The sequence below is a fragment of the Neoarius graeffei genome, chromosome 9, assembly GCF_027579695.1.
Source record: "Neoarius graeffei isolate fNeoGra1 chromosome 9, fNeoGra1.pri, whole genome shotgun sequence".
In the NCBI taxonomy this organism is placed as follows: domain Eukaryota; kingdom Metazoa; phylum Chordata; class Actinopteri; order Siluriformes; family Ariidae; genus Neoarius; species Neoarius graeffei.
Window position 1 is genome coordinate 38,822,289 of NC_083577.1, and position 17,912 is coordinate 38,840,200.

At 45.2% G+C, this 17,912-nt stretch overlaps 1 protein-coding gene across 2 annotated transcripts in view; it reads right to left on the minus strand.

The window, feature by feature from the left end:
- LOC132891652 (MORC family CW-type zinc finger protein 3-like) overlaps positions 1–17,912 on the minus strand; it is a 113,041-nt gene that overhangs the window by 64,454 nt on the left and 30,675 nt on the right. For both annotated transcript variants that reach the window (XM_060929444.1, XM_060929445.1), the window contains 2 exons: positions 10,711–10,839; positions 10,470–10,589 (listed from right to left, as the gene is read on the minus strand). In XM_060929444.1, the coding sequence (XP_060785427.1) occupies positions 10,470–10,589; positions 10,711–10,839 (249 nt within the window). The remainder of the gene's footprint in view (positions 1–10,469; positions 10,590–10,710; positions 10,840–17,912) is intronic.

The window sequence follows — 17,912 nt, forward strand, 5'->3', positions numbered from 1 at the left end:
CGGGAGGCGGCTAGAGGGCTCCTGGAGCTGTGGCAGGGGTCCCGGTCTACCTCGGACTATGCCATTGAGTTCCGGACGTTGGCGACATCGTGCAGTTGGAATGAGCGCCCAGATCGACGCGTTCCTGCACGGCCTGTCTGAGGCCATTAAGGACGAATTGATATCGCAGGAACTGCCTTTGAACCTCTCCAGCCTCATGGACCTCACCAACTGCATCGATGCCCGGGTCTAGCAACAGAGGAGAGAGAAGAACCACCCCAGCTTCACCTCCTCTCCACCCCTCGTCGCGCCCGTCGAACCCATGCACGTAGACCGGGGTTGGGTGTCAATGGAGGAACGACAGCACCAGTGGAGCACAGGGGCCTGTTTCTATTGTGGTCAGCGAGGACACATCTGCCAAGCCTGCCCACTAAAGGGAACGAGACCACCAGTGAATCGAGGGGCCCTGGTGGGCAACACTCAGAACCAGCCCCCCACTGATCGACCATTACTCCCTGTCATCCACGACAACCATCATCACCATCTCCAGGCTCTCGCCAACTCCGGGGTGGACAGGAACCTGATCTGCTCTGCCACCACCAAGCGTCTGGGAATTCTGCTACTCGCCCTCGACGTCCCTCTCACAGTCCTGACACTCAATGGCACTGGCTTGACCACCATCACCCATCTTACCACTCCGCTCATCCTGAGGATTTCCGGCAACCACTCTGAAACCATCCAACTCCACTTCATGAACAACCCCCACGTACCCATCATCCTAGGATTACCCTGGGTAACGCAGCACAACCCCCACCTAAACTGGGCCAATAATACCATCCTAGGCTGGAGCAATTCCTGTCTAGCTTCCTGCCTGAACTCCGCTCTGCCTCCCACCAAACCACCATAGCCTTCAGCCAGCAAGTTTCCTGACCTCTCTCATGTGCCTCTGGAATACCTGGACTTAAGACTTGTTTTCAGCAAGACCCAAGCAGTGTCCCTCCCTCCTCACAGACCCTATGACTGTGGAATCAACCTCCTGCCCAGGACGGCGCCACCCAAAGGGCAACTCTACTTTCTCCCATTGAAAGGCAAGCCATGGAGAAGTACATCTCCGAGTCTCTGGCAGCAGGGATTATCCGCCCTTCATCCTCCCCAGCAGGGGCGGGATTTTTCTTTGTGGAAAAGGACAAGTTGCTCCACCCCTGCATTGATTTGAGGTCTCAACGCCATCACCATCAAGAACCGTTACCCCTTACTGCTCATGTCTACGGCCTTTGAACTACTCCAGGGAGCCAAGATATTCACCAAGTTGGACTTACGCAATGCCTACCTTCTCATCAGGATCAGAGAGGGGGACAAGTGGAAGATGGCCTTTAACACCACCACTGGCCACTACGAGTACCTCGTGGTCCCTTTCGGCCTGACCAGTGCACCCGCGGTCTTCCAGGCACTTGTCAACGATATCCTAAGGGACTTTCTTAACATCTTTGTTTTCATGTACCTGGATGACATCCTGATCTTCTCTCGCTCCCTGGAAGAACATCCGGGCCACGTCCAGCAGGTCTTCCAGCGCCTGCTAGAAAACAAGCTGTTTGTCAAGGTGGTAAAGAGCAAATTCCACCAGAGCGCTCTCGTTTCTGGGGTTCATCTCCCTGGCTAGGATCCAGATGGACCCTCTCAAGCTTGAGACAGTCACAGACTGGCCTACCCCATCCTTGCGACAAGGGCTCCAGCGTTTCCTGGGATTTGCTAATTTCTACAGGTGCTTCATCCACGACTTCAGCACAGTGGCCCGATCTCTCACTGCCTTGACCACGATTAAGACCAAGTTCAAGTGGGGGGAGGAAGCAGAGAAAGCCTTCTCCGTGTTCAAGCGCAAGTTCACCACAGCACCCATTCTCACCATACCCGATCCGACCAAACAGTTCATCGTGGAGGTTGACGCTTCCGAGTCCAGGGTCAGAGCCATTCTCTCCCAGAGGGCCAGTGATAAAGTCCACCCCTGCTCCTTCTCTTGCCGGCTGTCCCCTGCTGAACGTAATTGCGACAGAGTTGTTGGCCATCAAGCTAGCTTTGGAGGAGTGGAGGCACTGGCTCGAGGGGTTGGATCTCCCCTTCCTAGTCTGGACCGACCATAAGAACCTGGAGTACCTCAAGTCTGCCAAACGTCTCAATTCCCGTCAAGCCTGTTGGTCTCTTCTTCTCCCGGTTCAACTTCACGCTCTCCTACCGCCCAGGCTCCAAGAATGGCAAACCCGATGCCCTGTCCAGGATGTTCTCTTCCCACCAAGAGGAGTCCAAGCTACCCAAGACCATCCTTCCTCCATGCTGCCTGGTGGGAGCTGCCATTCTAGAGGTTGAGACGCTTGTGCAGAAGGCCCTGGAGCAGGACCCCAGTGAAAGTAACTCAAGCAACATACCACTTAACCATTTGTTTGTTCCCTGTTCTGTGCGAACCCAGGTGCTGCAGTTGGGTCATGGCGCCAAGTTGGCTTGTCACCTGGGAGCTGCTCGAACCCTGGCGCTCATCCAACAGTGCTTCTGGTGGCCATCCATCAAAGAAGACGTCCAGGAGTTCGTGGCAGCCTGCGACACATGTGCCCAGAACAAGACAGCCAATCGACCCCCCCTGCCAGCTTGCTAAGACCCCTCCCGATTCCTCATTGACCCTGGTCTCACATCACCCTGGACTTCATCACAGGACTCCGCAACTCAGATGGCAACACATGCATCTTCATAGTTATCAACCATTTCTCCAAGACAGTCCATTTCATCCCTCTGCCCAAGCTTCCTACAGCTAAAGAAACCGCCAAATTACTCATCCTCCATATTTTCCGCATACACTGACTTTCCGACCGGGGTCCTCAGTTCACTGCGCAGTTCTGGAAGGCCTTCTGCAAACTCATTGGGGCCTCCTGTAGCCTCTCCTCAGGGTCCCACCCTCAAACCAATGGCCAGGCGGAACAGGCGAACCAAGATTTGGAGGTGGCACTCAGGTACATGGCGTCCAGGGATGCCGGTTCTTGAAGTAAGTACTTACCTTGGGTCGAGTACGCTCATAACACTCTTCCTTCATCTGCCATAGGTCTCTCTCCATTCCAGTGCTCACTAGGGTACCAACCACCACTGTTCCCCAACCAGGAGGAGGAGGTCGCCATACCCTCAGCCCAGATCTTCATACGCTGCTGCAGGAGGACGTGGGCAATGGCCCGGAAAAGACTCATTCGCTCTGCCCTAGCATCCAAGAGGCAGGCCAACAAACACCGCTGTAAGGCACCCACCTACCGGGTGGGGCAACGAGTCATGCTCTCCATATGCCACCTGCCACTCAGAACCGTCTCCCACAAGCTGGCTCCCAGGTACCTAGGACCTTTCCTCATCAGCAAGGTAATCAATCCATGTTCCATCAGACTGGCTTTACCACTCACCATGCGACGTGTTCACCCCACCTTTCACATATCACAGCTTAAACCCCTGGTCTCCAGTCCTTTGCTTTGAGGACTAGTGTTTTTGTCATTGTCTGTCGTGTTTTTGTCAAGTTTTTTGTCTCTTTGTACCTGGACTATTTTTGCCATTTGTTTGTTTACCTTTTTTGCCATGCCCTTTCCCTGGATTGAATCTCATTATTTGTTGGATTACTGCCTGCGTGTTCTGCTTCTGGATCCTAATTTCATCACCCCTAACAGTATTTTGTACGGGAAAATGCAATTTTTTGGCTAATATGGCGTACACTGATTTTCATATGGGAAAATGACGTTTTGTGTCAGATTTTTTTTCGTTACTCCGAGAATTTTCTTAGCATCCACAATTTATTTTTTCAAACACGCATGCCCGATGAAACGGAACCATTTTTGATTTATGTGGTTTTATAGTTGCACGTGGTTTTCTCGGTCATTTAAGTCCATCGGCTTGGACTGCCCAGACTTCTGTGACAGCTGCAGAAGTTATGTTCTGCCAAATTCTCATGGAACACAACCCCCCCCGACTGTGTCAGACCATTTTTCGCAGCTAGCGAAAAAAAAAAAAAGTTTCCCAATTCAAAGACTGCACAGGTAAGCATTTATAGGTTTTTAAGTTTTTACTGTTTGCATGTAGGAAAGCTTCCTCCATTATCATGATAATTTAGGGAGGCGATACTGGGAGTCGCCGTTTATACAACGGCAACTGTAGTTACCTGGCGATTTCTGGTTTCGTTTCCCTAAACATTTTAATTGCTGACAGACATTATATGTAGACACAGATGACCAACACTCATTACTACCATCAGTCGTCAGTAAACTGGAAAAGTATAGAATGAAGAGTAATGGCAGTAACGACCGTTGGTAACCTGTCTCTAAATTGTGTAGTAGGGGATGGAAGCAATTTAACACCATCTACATGTTTGCCGTGCTCTGACTTTTTCTTTTATTGACCAGGAAAATAATAGATGTATGTTGGGGAAAGGTCTTTGATGTAAAAACTGCTCTGGGTGTTGCCAGGTTTCCAATGCTGAAGCAACTTTTTACTGCTTTGCTGTGCCTCCCACAGAGCAATGCAGATAGTGAGAGGGCTTTTTCATTGGTTAGGAAAATTTCATCCTGAGTACAGAAATATGGCTGCACATTAACTGCATATCTGCAAATTAAAATGAACTGTGATGAGGAGCTACAACTGCTACCCAGGCAGTGATATTATAGCTAGTGCCAAATCTGCAACATCTTTGTACAACAAAGAACACTCCAAAAAGGAATAAGATTTAAATTCTTGTTATAGGGCGGCACGGTGGTGTAGTGGTTAGCGCTGTTGCCTCACAGCAAGAAGGTCCGGGTTCGAGCCCCGTGGCCAGCAAGGGCCTTTCTGTGCGGAGTTTGCATGTTCTCCCCGTGTCCGCGTGGGTTTCCTCCGGGTGCTCTGTTTTCCCCCACAGTCCAAAGACATGCAGGTTAGGTTAACTGGTGACTCTAAATTGACCATAGGTGTGAATGTGAGTGTGAATGGTTGTCTGTGTCTATGTGTCAGCCCTGTGATGACCTGGCGACTTGTCCAGGGTGTACCCCGCCTCTCGCCCATAGTCAGCTGGGATAGGCTCCAGCTTGCCTGCGACCCTGTAGAACAGGATTAAGCGTCTAGAGCAGGGGTGTCCAAACTGATCCATAAAGGGCCGTGTGGCTGCAGGTTTTCATTCTAGCCATGCAGCAGCACACCTGATTTGGCTTATTCAATCAACTGACACACCCACCCTTTAATCAAGGGTGGGTGTGGCTGCAAGTATTTGACTGTGTGAAGACAGTTCAGTTGATTGAATGAGCCAAGTCAGGTGTGCTGCTGCATGGCTGGAATGAAAACCTGCAGTCACACGGCCCTTTATGGATCAGTTTGGACACCCCTGGTCTAGAGATAATGAGATGAGATGAGATTCTTGTTATAAATTACTGGGAAGATTTTCAATTTAACTTCATAATTTATTAATATTTTCACTTATCCTTGTTTACATAATATACTTCATGTGGTTCAGTCATCGTTAGTTGGATCTAACACTGCTTGCGGTGTCAACACTTTTTTTTCTCAAATGGAACTTTTACTAACCTTCATTTACTGTTTATGATTATACATAATTTATTACATGTAACCTACTATTTTAATTAACATACCTACTTCGTACTGCTGTTATATTTCAAGTAATTTTCTTTGGTGGAATGTAATATTGTAGGTGATGTCAACACTTGTCAAATAGAACTTTGTGTAATTTTTATGAACTATTTAATATTAAAACTGTGGCAGTGGGGGCGTGGTCAAGCATCGGTCTGTGAATGGAGGGCGGAGTCAGGGAAGGTAAGTGGCAGAATCACTGCACCTGATGTGAGTTAACCTGTGTTTGCGTCTTTCCCAGTGACTGCGCCCTATAAAAGGAGAGAGAGAGCAGAGAAAGAGAGCTCTCTCCCCAACCAGAATGCTTTGTGTGCATGTGTGTGACTGGGAGAGCGTAAAGTGAAAGCTGAAAAGCTAAAAAGTTCTGGCCTGCCATGCTTCTGTGCTCCAGCCACCTGCTCAGATTCTTACAGTGGTGCCGAAACCCGGGATGGAGCGCAGAGAACAGCCCCATGGAGTCCTCCCCTTTCAAGGACCTGATCCATGCCCTCGCCACAGCCCAACAAAGCCAGCACCAGGCGCTGGTCACCTTCCAGAAGGAGCAGGAGCAAAGTTTCAAGGCCCTGGTGCTGGTGCAGCAGGAAGAGCACCAGGCGTTCCGGCACCTACTTGCGTCGGTGGGGTCCACCACCTCCACCGCTGCAGACCCTCCCCACCTCACCCTAATGAAAATGGGCCCGCACGACGACCCCGAGGCCTTCCTCGCTCTCTTTGAGCAGGCAGCAGAGGCGTGGGGCTGGCCGGTGGAACAGCGTGCGGCACGCCTCCTCCCCCTGCTAACGGGTGAGGCGCAGCTGGCCGCACTACAGCTCCCCACCAACAGCCGGCTGGTCTATGCCGACCTCCGCAGGGCCGTCCTCCAACGTGTGGGGCACACCCCGGAGAAACAACGGCAGCGCTTCCGCACACTGTGCCTAGAGGAGGTCGGCCGGCCATTCGCGTTTGGCCAGCAACTCCGGGATGCCTGCCAGCGGTGGCTGAGGGCCGACAACCACGACACCGAGGGACTCATCGACCTGGTGGCACTGGAACAATTCATCGCCCGACTTCCCGAAGGAACAGCGGAATGGGTCCAGTGCCATCGCCCAGCATTGCTGGATCAGGCTATCAAGCTGGCAGAGGACCATTTGGTGGCTGTTCCGACAGCAGGACAGCATGTCTCCTCTTCTCCTCTCTCTCTCCCACCCCCTCCCCTTCTGTTCCTCGCCCCATTCCCCCACTGTGGAGGCGGGGGCCGGCTCTACCCCAGCCGGCCCGCCGCACCTGTGGTGCCCTACCGTTTCTCACTTCTGTGTCTGTCTTCCCCCCCCAGGTGAGTGAGCTCTGGAACACCGGTGCAGAGAGAGAACCTGGGCCGGTTTGCTGGCGCTGCAGGGAGCTGGGGCACCTCCAGCATCAGTGCTCGGCGATGGAGGTGGGCGCAGTGGTCCGGATCCCCGACACGCCAGGGACCGCCCATGATTGGGCCGGAGCATATCGCATACCGGTGAGTATCCAAGGGGATACGTATCAGGCTTTGGTGGACTCCGGCTGTAATCAGACCTCAATCCACCAAAGCTTGGTGCAAGATGAGGCATTGGGGAGAGCACAATTGGTGAAGGTGTTGTGTGTGCGCATGGGGATGTTCACAACTACCCTTTAGTGTCAGTCCACATTCTATTTCGAGGGGAGAAATTTAGAGTAAAGGCGGCAGTTAATCCTCGCCTTACCCACTTGATAATTTTGGGGACTGATTGGCCAGGATTTGGGGAATTAATGACTAATTTAGTGAAGAGTGGGGCCTGCCGTAGTTTAGCAGGGGGAGGTCCTGGTGTGGCATTGGCGGGAGCAGCTGTCACAGAGCCTTCTACTTCATCACCATGTCAGAGTGAGGAGCAGCAGGCTCCTCCTCCCTCTCTCGGGGAATCCCTCATGGATTTCCTGTTAGAGCAGTCGCGAGATGAGACTCTGCGGCATGCGTTTGACCAAGTGAGAGTAATCGATGGTCAAATGGTCCAGCCAAATGCCACCCCATCCTTCCCCTATTTTTCCATTATTAAGGATAGATTATACTGAGTGACGTGACACAGGACACTCAGACTAAAGAACCGATAACTCAGCTTTTGATCCCAAAGAGCCACCGGGAATTGGTATTCCAGGTGGCTCACTTTAATCCCATGGCTGGACACTTAGGGCAGGATAAGACACTAGCCCGAATAATGGCCTGGTTCTATTGGTCAGGGATTCGTGGCGATGTCTGTAGGTGGTGTACGGCGTCAGCTGCAGGCCGGATGGCTCCCCCGACCTGAGTCGGGTAGTGGGGATATGTGGCAGCGGGGATATGTGGCAGCGGGGACGTGGTCAAACATTGGTCTGTGAATGGAGGGCGGAGTCAGGGAAGGTAAGTGGCAGAATTGCTGCACCTGATGTGAGTTAACCTGTGTTTGTGTGTCTTCCCCAGTGACTGCGCCCTATAAAAGGAGAGAGAGAGAGCAGAGAAAGGGAGCTCTCTCCCCAACCAGAAAGCTTGTGTGTGCATGCATGTGACTGGGAGAGTGTAAAGTGAAAGCTGAAAAGCTAAAATAAAGAGTTTGAGAGAACTCAGTTCTGGCCTGCCGCTTCTGTGCTTCTGCCATGTTTCTCTCTGGGATCTAAAATTTCTTTTTATTCAGTACATGCTTATTTGATCAACTTGGTGCAGTATGATAAATATGCCTATTACAATAGGAGTGTATAATGTGGAATAAAATAATGGGTGCTTTGGATTATATATTGGAATTTTTTCTTGTGTACAAGGGCTCATGGGTGTGTGTATAAGGGAAAAGTAAAGATTTTGTAAGGGCATGGGTAACTAAAGGTTGACATGTATGGACAGGAGTAGAAAAACAGTAAAACAGTGGAAAAAAAAGGCTCGGTAAGGTGAGGTTGAACACGCTAAGTGCATTACTTTGCAAAGACTGTATGTGTTCAGTGTCCTGATAAGCACATGCTGATTGCATTCTAATCTGGGAGAGGTGCATGTAATTAGCATGAATGTAAACAATGAACATGGCTATTGTTAGTATTCACAGCTGTCAATTAGCTCGCTAGCTTTAGCAATATGTTGGCCTAGCTTTGTGGAAGACTCCAGTCATGCGCAATGAGTGCAGAGGTAGAGCACACAGAGGTAGGCAGGTAGGTAACCGTACATGTAGGCCATGCAATAATTTCATTCAGACTGAATTGACAGGCTTTTTTACAGCCCTGTCAGTGCCACAGATAACAGATTTTTCTTTTTATTGTCAAAGCATTTTGATTTATTCATTGCTGTTGAGATGTAAAGAGAAATTCAAGAAAGATAACAAAGAGTTCTAAAAATGACCTATTCTAGCTTTAAGGAAAGAGCATGGGGGTTTCCATGTGATGATTATTTAGCAGCTTAAGTTTAAGATCTATTTCAGATCAAATCCATTACAGTGTCAGATGCTTCAATAGAAGAGATTAGACATGAACATCTGAAAAAGCAGTTAAAACATATCGCAGATTTGCTTTGTTTAAAGCACAGGTGTTACCTGCAGGGCATTTCTGCCTGTTGCACCTCTGCCAGTGCCAGTGGGCCAGCCACAGGGTTGTCAGCTGGGAGCCACCCTCCGCAGATGCTTCGCCTTTTTGAAGCTAGAACATCTCTAGGTGGTGGGGCAGCGATAGGGACACCTCCCTACCGCTCCCTGTGGCTGGCCCTAAGATCCTTAGCTCCCCTACTTTGGGTCTCTTCTTCTGAGCCAGAAGCTCCCTTTCTCTGCCTCCTCAGCCAGTTCCCTGAGGGTCTTCTTCTGCTTGGACCCAGTGACTCCAAGGGTCTTCAGTAGCTGCTGCGTGGATTTTCCAACAAAGCATCTGCACCCGACTTCAACAGGGTAGGTACGTACCTTCCACTCTGCTTCTGTACAAGCTGCAGCAAGCTCACTGTACTTCTCCTTTTGAAGACTGCCTCCATCATTTCTTCCCACTGTACTGAGAGTTCTGACAAGATTACTGTCTTAGCAGAGGTGGACCACAGAACAATATCTGGCCGTAGGGAAGAAATGACTATTTCAGGATGGAACTTGAGCTGTTGGTCGTGGTCAACCTTCATCTGCCTCTCACATCCGGACTTCAAGATGGACCACTCCCTCTGGCTGATGTTTCCTGCTTCCACTCATTTAACGAAACCTATCCACGGTTTGGAGGATGATGGGCTGGCTCTATTGGCTTCGAGTCCGAGTTCCTTGAACACCTCTGCCAGTTTCCAGAGCACTTGGTCGTGGTGCCATCATGCTTCTATTTAAATAGGCATCGAGAGTCGTGCAGTCTTGAATATTCAAGATATTGAACATTTACTTTTTTGTTTTAAATGCTTCAATATCGGGGCGGCACGGTGGTGTAGTGGTTAGCGCTGTCGCCTCACAGCAAGAAGGTCCTGGGTTCGAGCCCCATGGCCAGCGAGGGCCTTTCTGTGCGGAGTTTGCATGTTCTCCCCGTGTCCACGTGGGTTTCCTCTGGGTGCTCCGGTTTCCCCCACAGTCCAAAGACATGCAGGTTAGGTTAACTGGTGACTCTAAATTGACCGTAGGTGTGAATGTGAGTCTGAATGGTTGTCTGTGTCTATGTGTCAGCCCTGTGATGACCTGGCGACTTGTCCAGGGTGTACCCCGCCTTTCGCCCGTAGTCAGCTGGGATAGGCTCCAGCTTGCCTGCGACCCTGTAGAAGGATAAAGCGGCTAGAGATAATGAGATGAGATGCTTCAATATCCTAAAACCATCTGTTTATTTCTAATTTTAAATGGGGGAAAAAAATCTGTGTGTGTGTGTGTGTGTGTGTGTGTGTGTGAGATTAAGAATTACACAAACTGTGAGATCCTCACCTTGCGCTGACAGGGGACATGCTCATAAGCTTTGATGAGGCGGTTCTTGTGGTACATCATCAATCCGTAATGTTCTCTGCTCTTTCTGTTGAAGCCAAATATAATTTCCGTTCCCTTTTTCTGAGACAAAGACTTAAGGATCGTGGCATTTAAAATATTTGAATAATTTAAGTAGCTCATACATATGCATTGTTAGATATATTTTTACATTTTGTTACTTTAATATTTGGCACAAGGATACAAAACAAGCAGGTTTATATGTCTCCATGTGAAGCATTGCTAGAGTGTCTGGGAAATAAAGGGTTTTCACCTTCAGCTCTTGAAGGATGATCTGCATCCTTGGCTTCAGGTACAGGATACTGCAGTATGCCTGAATCAAGAGAAAAATAAACAAGCAGACTTAACTCTACTGGATCTTGACCAGTGGTTAAACATAACTTTGACTCCTGAGTTAAACTCCACCTTCAGATTTGAGGAGGAGCTGCTGCGAAACCTCAATTCAATTCAGTTCAGACATTAGCACATTTTGACTCACCTACATATCGAATCATGCATATGTGTATTATTACAATATACAGTGGGTATAATAAGTCTACACACATCTGGTAATATCGCAGAAGCCAAGATAAATGAAATAATGTTTTGATTGTGTGTGCGCAACAGTGGTGGTTGGTGGGGTGGTTATTATAATACTGTGTGTGTGTATAATTTCAGGGCTGTCAATCAATTAAATTGTAACTAATTAACTGCATATTTTTCATGAATTGCTCACAATTAATTGCAGTTAACTTGTTTTTCTTAAGACTTAAGCTTGTTATAATGCATACTTAAATGTAAAATCAACAAAATGTTAAATAATGACACAGGATGTATATTTCAGACATCATTGTTTAATAGCATCTTTAAACACAGAATTACACACAGAACTATGCAATTGCAGAAAGAAAACTCAGGCTTATAAAGTGCCCATTGATTTCAAAATCAAGGCCAGGTATCAACTTAGATAATGACATTTCATATGCACCAATATCTCATCTCATCTCATTATCTCTAGCTGCTTTATCCTGTTCTACAGGGTCGCGGGCAAGCTGAAGCCTATCCCAGCTGACTACGGGCGAAAGGCGGGGTACACCCTGGACAAGTCGCCAGGTCATCACAGGGCTGACATATAGACACAGACAACCATTCACAATCTCATTCACACCTACGGTCAATTTAGAGTCACCAGTTAACCTAACCTGCATGTCTTTGGACTGTGGGGGAAACCGGAGCACCCAGAGGAAACCCATGTGGACATGGGGAGAACATGCAAACTCCGCACAGAAAGGCCCTCGCCGGCCACGGGGCTCGAACCCGGACCTTCTTGCTGTGAGGCGACAGCGCTAACCACTACACCACCGTCCCGCCCATGCACCAATATAAATTTCCCAAAAAAAAAATCTGTTAACAAATTAACAACAACAAAATATTCCATAATAAAGAAAAAAATGCCAGAGAGAAAAAGTCCATAGTTAGAAAGTTTCTATTCTGGCTATTTTTAGCAAGGTTTGTTGTTTTTTCCAGTAAAGACAGTTTCCCTCATTTTGCTTTCAAAAAAATCATCAAAAAAATAAATTAGATGAATGAGAATTTGAAAAAAATTTTTGGACATGTTTGGTGAGTTCTATTTGCTTTCAAGTCTTTAGTTTTAACTTTTAACAAACTTTTATGCTTGCATAATCCCTTTCAACATGTTTCTTTTTGTTGTATAATATTAAGTGGAGTTTTAAACTTTGCTGGCAATAAAACTCATGAAAATTTGCAGTACATTTTATTCAGGTAGAAATATTTTAAAAACTAGATAAATAATTGATGAAGAAAATCTGTTATACTGGAATTCACAGATTTAGTTTGCATTAAACCAAAACTTTTTACTTCTTTGTACACTAAGAATACATTTTTGGAATGACTACTTCCAAAAAAGTTTTTTTTTTCTAGATGGCATTTGATACTGGGGCTCACATTCAGCCAACATTTCCCCGGATTCCACCATGCTGTATGGCCTCATGTCTTCCACAATGAATCCTGCTAATTTAGAAGTTATGTGTTGGGCTTTTTCAGATGTACTCTGGTATTTCTTGTTACTAGAGAACATATGCTCTTTAGTATAAATACACAGGTGATTACAGAAAATCGCACATGCTAATTGATCGAGAAATTCAGACTATTTCTCGATAATCACCTTGAGCGACTCAGCAAAATGGCGGCCAATCGCTTTGTCACAATAAATGAGGAAAAATTAGATTATGAATGCTGTTCCTAAAAGCACTAAAGATGCTACAAAGTTTGGTGTAAAAGTATTCAAAGGTAAGGTGGAACTGTGATTTATTTTATCGATTTCAAAACAAAGTATTTTATGTGGCTCAGCATAGATAAGTGAGAAGTCTGCTCCGTGCCTTTATTAAATTTGCATGCTGCTTTTGAAGTTTGAAATAAAAACCATATTAAAAATCATTTTTTGAAAATAATCACCGGTATATGTCTGTGAAGATTCTCTGTCATCCAGGTACATAGTAATCTGTGGTTGGTAAAAGAGAGCAACTGGACTTGCTTGAAGATTCTTGGAAACGTTTCACCTCTCATCCGAAATGAGAAGTGAAACGTTTTCAAGAATCTTCAAGCAAGTCCAGTTGCTCTCTTCTACCAACCACAGATTACTATGTACCTGGATGACAGAGAATCTTCACAGACATGTTTCTACGCACTTTGGGATGAGATCCCTTCGACTGGTGCGGGAGTATGAGAGGACTTCCAGAAAACTGGCAGACATCTTAGCCAGAGAGGATCATTCATTTTTGTCAACCTGGAACGACCATCACTGAACGAACAGAGGTGGGTGTCTAAGACACGGGCGATTGCTCTAAGACAACGAGGGAGGCTCAGCCTCCTCTAAAAATGACGAACATCGTGTAGGATGAATTGCGCTAGGCTTATGTTATAGCCGACCTTATAACATTGCTATTTCAGATCCAGAATCATAGAAATATATGTGCTCAACCCACTACAGTGCGAAATCATTCCCTTATAACTTTAATGTGTGCGTGAGTTTTTCCCCCTCGTGACAGCGCGATGCAGCACAGACTCAGTGGACTTCAATGGCATTTAGGAGCTCTGCGCTTTTCAATCTCAAAATGCAAGATGATTATTGGACAAATACTGCGAAAATGCCCGCCCACGGAGTCCCATGAACTCCCAGCCTCAGTGGACTTCAGTGGCATTTGGGAGCTATGCGCTTTTCAATCTCAAAATGCAAGACGGTTATTGGACAAATACTGTGAAAATGCCTGCCTACGGACTCCCAGCCTCACATGGGAGGGACATGGCAGTTTCCGCGAGGAGACTGGTGATTGGTGAAAGTGGCCGGATATTTTCTTTGATTGACAGCTCGTTTCAACTATAGACAGGCAGCGGTGAATTTCAGTTCAGTCCCATGCAGATTCGCAAGTGCTGTGGTGTATTGTAAGAGATCAGCTTACATTTCGATTTCATTCATTACATACGGTTTCTACCAGCTTTTTTAGTTTGTATATATTTTCATTGTAAATAAAGTGTAAATATAGTGTTGTCAAGTTTGCTATCTTAGCTCCAGAAATTTCATTTATTTGAGTGACTGAACTTGAACTTGAGGGGGCTAGTCAGCTAGCAAGAAAGCTGCGCACGGATGCCAAGCATTGCTGATTTAATTTTGGCGAAGCCATTTGCCAGTCTTTCTTTCGAGGAACAAATTAAAATTAAAGAGCAGGGTAGACCAGCGCCTCAAATTGACTTGGTGAAAAAGGTAGGGAATAATACTCGTTCCTTTCAGCTCTCCTGGTACGAGAAAGTGAATTGGCTAACAGCAAGTGACCCACATCAACAACAGTAAATAGGCTACTTTAGTAATATGTCATGGATGGACCAAAAATATAGAATCTATTTAAAATGTTTATGCTGAGTATATTATATTGGAATATATATTTCTCTGGATATTAATTAAACACAGCTACAATTTGGAAAACATTTTTAAACAAAATCACAGCCGAGAACATTTCACACTACAGACCTGGATTAAAAGTGAAGGGTTATCAAAATTGTCAATAAAACATTTCTCAGTCAAAATAAGTAAAATATAGGGAAAGTGTCATTGAATGAAATGTGTGGCACCCAGCTCTACTGCTACTTTCAATAATGATCAATTTTTAAACAACATGCCACAATTTTAAAATATAAAATGTTAAAATATGCCCCTCCCCCCCAACACCACACAGCAAATTCCTCAGTGTTGAATTAACACTTTCAGAGTTAATTTGTGTCCAATTGGACCTATATAAACACAGTAGGGTGTTAAATCAACACTCTGGGTGTTAATTCAACACTGGGGATTTTGCTGTGCACCATCATGTATATTGGCCAGTAGGCTAATGGGCCAAAAGAACCTGTTATTTCACAGTTTGTGACGCTGCTAACAATCAGCCAGATCAGAGGCAAGAGTATGGGAAAAATTGATGTTTTTTCTTTTAAAATCTGGAAATATCGTAACCGACCAGCCTCCCCTGTTTGAAAGACTACCAGCCGCCACTGGTCTAAGACATCTTTTATCAGCCACCTACAATGCAGCCATCAGAATTCTGATTCGGATTCTATGATGATCCATGAGAGGATAAAGACTTGATACTCCCTATTAGTCAGACAGAACTGAGGAAGCCTTTCGGATGAGAGGTGAAACGTTTTCAAGAATCTTCAAGCAAGTCCAGTTGCTCTCTTCTACCAACCACAGGTAATCACCAGTATATTTATACTAAAACAAGTATCCACCTCAGGCTCAGTGAATAATCATCTCGGTTTCATCTCAGTTATTTATTTATTTATATTGATCCACATCAGCTTCCCCTTCACAGAAGGGTGCTGTTCTCCCTGTGGTCAAACTTACAATTCCTTAAAATTTTTTAACATAGACATGCATTTTTACAAACTGTACAAACAAAAACATAAAAACAAAAGAGGAAATAAAATTTGTTTCTTAAATATGTTGGTCCCATCAATTAGTCATCGTACCACATATCCTATTTATAGAGGAACAGAAAATAATCATATATTTTGAGTAAACAGATACAGTTTTAATTTAATTTTAAAAGCTTTCTCATTTACTTCATTAACCAAAAAACAGGGTAAAGAATTCCATGCTAACATTCCTCTATAATGCAGTGTTCTCTGCCCAGCCCCTATTCTATACGCAGGCAACAAAAATCTTCTCTGTACTGCATGTCTTATAAAATATGTATGTATATTACTAGAAAACACCAAGGATTTAAACAAAGTAACAGGACGCTTTGTCATAATTATGTTTCTTACAAAACTAAGAAGAGTGTGATGTAACCTATCTTTAACTGTTAACCAGTTCAATGTTTTTAACATATCAAACACTCTTGTTCTGAAAGAACAATTGAGCACTATACGTGCAGCTTTATTTTGCGCAACCTGTAGCCTTTGAAGATTATTTTCTGATGTATTTGACCATATTACAGTACAATAATCCATCTGCGATAGAACCACAGCCTGCATTAATTGCTTAACAAAGCATCCTGGTAAATATTTTTTACAATATCTAATTGCAGCCATTCCTCTACCCATTTTCTTCACCATTTCATTTACATGACTTGTCCACGACATTCTGCTATCAATCAACACACCAAGTAATTTCACTTCTGTGACCTGTTCTATTGTTTTATCATCTATTTTTACATTCAATTTTGATTCTACTCTCCCTCCCCGTTTAGAGGACAATACTATACATTTTGTTTTGTCAATATTTAGAACCAATTTATTTAAATTAACCCATTTCCTTATCAATGCAAGTTCATCATTTAGGATTTTTTCTAACTCATTTGATGTTGAAGCTGCTACATAAATAGTAGAGTCATCTGCATACATAGTAATGGACGACTGTTGTAAAATTAAAGGTAAATCGTTAGTAAATATAGAAAATAATAATGGCCCTAAACAACTCCCTTGTGGAACTCCACAATTCATCTCTCTAACATCTGAAAAACCACCATTAAAATACACACAATATTTCCTATTGTTAAGGTAGCTACTGATCCAGGCAACAGAACCTCGATCAAAGCCATAACAATGTAACTTATTCACCAATAATCTATGGTCAAGAATATCAAACACTGCACTGAAATCTAATAAAACAGAACCAACTATCTTACCTGCATCTATTTCTTTCAACCATTCATCGGTTATTATTCACTGATATTCACTTCACCTTCTATAGGGAGGGAAAGTAATCTCATCGCCCCCTACTGGATGCGTTCCAACCTCTATGGTAAAATGAATGGGAATATCTTTTCAAAAAATTACATTTCAGGTTACACTTCAAAGATAAGACAATGGCTTCCATATGTTGTGCATGTCGGGCAGCTCTATCGATCCTGGTGATCATACTTTATTTTTTCCACCGATTTGAATTGTTTTGAATGTTTTTTAAGAAGCTGATCAAAGACTACACGGACCCGATGTCGCGTATGTGACGTCACCGCAAGTCTAGCGCCTTTCCAAATCTGTAGCAGGTAGTGGCCGGTGAGTAGCCTACATCAACATGCCGATTTGTATAGCGTGGTTGGCGGAATATTTCTGTACCAATAAGGCAGTATTTCAGTATGGCGGAGTATTTCTGTACCAAAATACACAGATCTTCCCAGTCGTGGGATAGCTAAGCCTATTGCTGACATAATATGAGTGACTCTGACTAGACAGTTTGGTTGTAGTCCATTTCTGACAGGTTAGGTGCAATTTCAATCTTTTAAAAGACAACGAAATTTCACCTGATACTTTCATAGTTGGTAGATAATCCCAACATATACAACCTACTTTTTGGGGGTGTACAAGTTCCACGTCATAACTTCGTGGGATTTTTTTTTTAAATCGGGTCTATGGGATTTTCAGTAGTATGGCTCTCAGGGCCCGTTTACACGAGGACGCTGTCGGGTAAAAACGACTAAATATTTTATCAGAAGTGCCTTTCGTTTACACGAGGACGGCGTTTCCGAGGCTGAAAAACGGATAAAATTGAAAACGCCTTCCAAAGTGGATAAGTTTAAAAACGGCCCCCATTGCGTATCCGTCTAAACTACCCAATACGCGAAACTCTGCTCGGATCTGCTCACGTCGGGTACGCGTTTACGTCATACATGTGTCATATACTGTACATGCCAGCCCGGGAAGTAAGAAAGTAAGTGGGGGTGTCGTGGCTCAGATGGCTAAGGCATCATACCATAAAATCCGGGGACCCAGGTTCGGTTCCGACCCGAGGTCATTTCCCGATCCCTCCCTGTCTCTTTCTCCCACTCATTTCCTGTCTCTCTACACTGTCCTATCCAAAAAAAAAAAAGTAAGTGCATGTCTGATTACATCGATCCA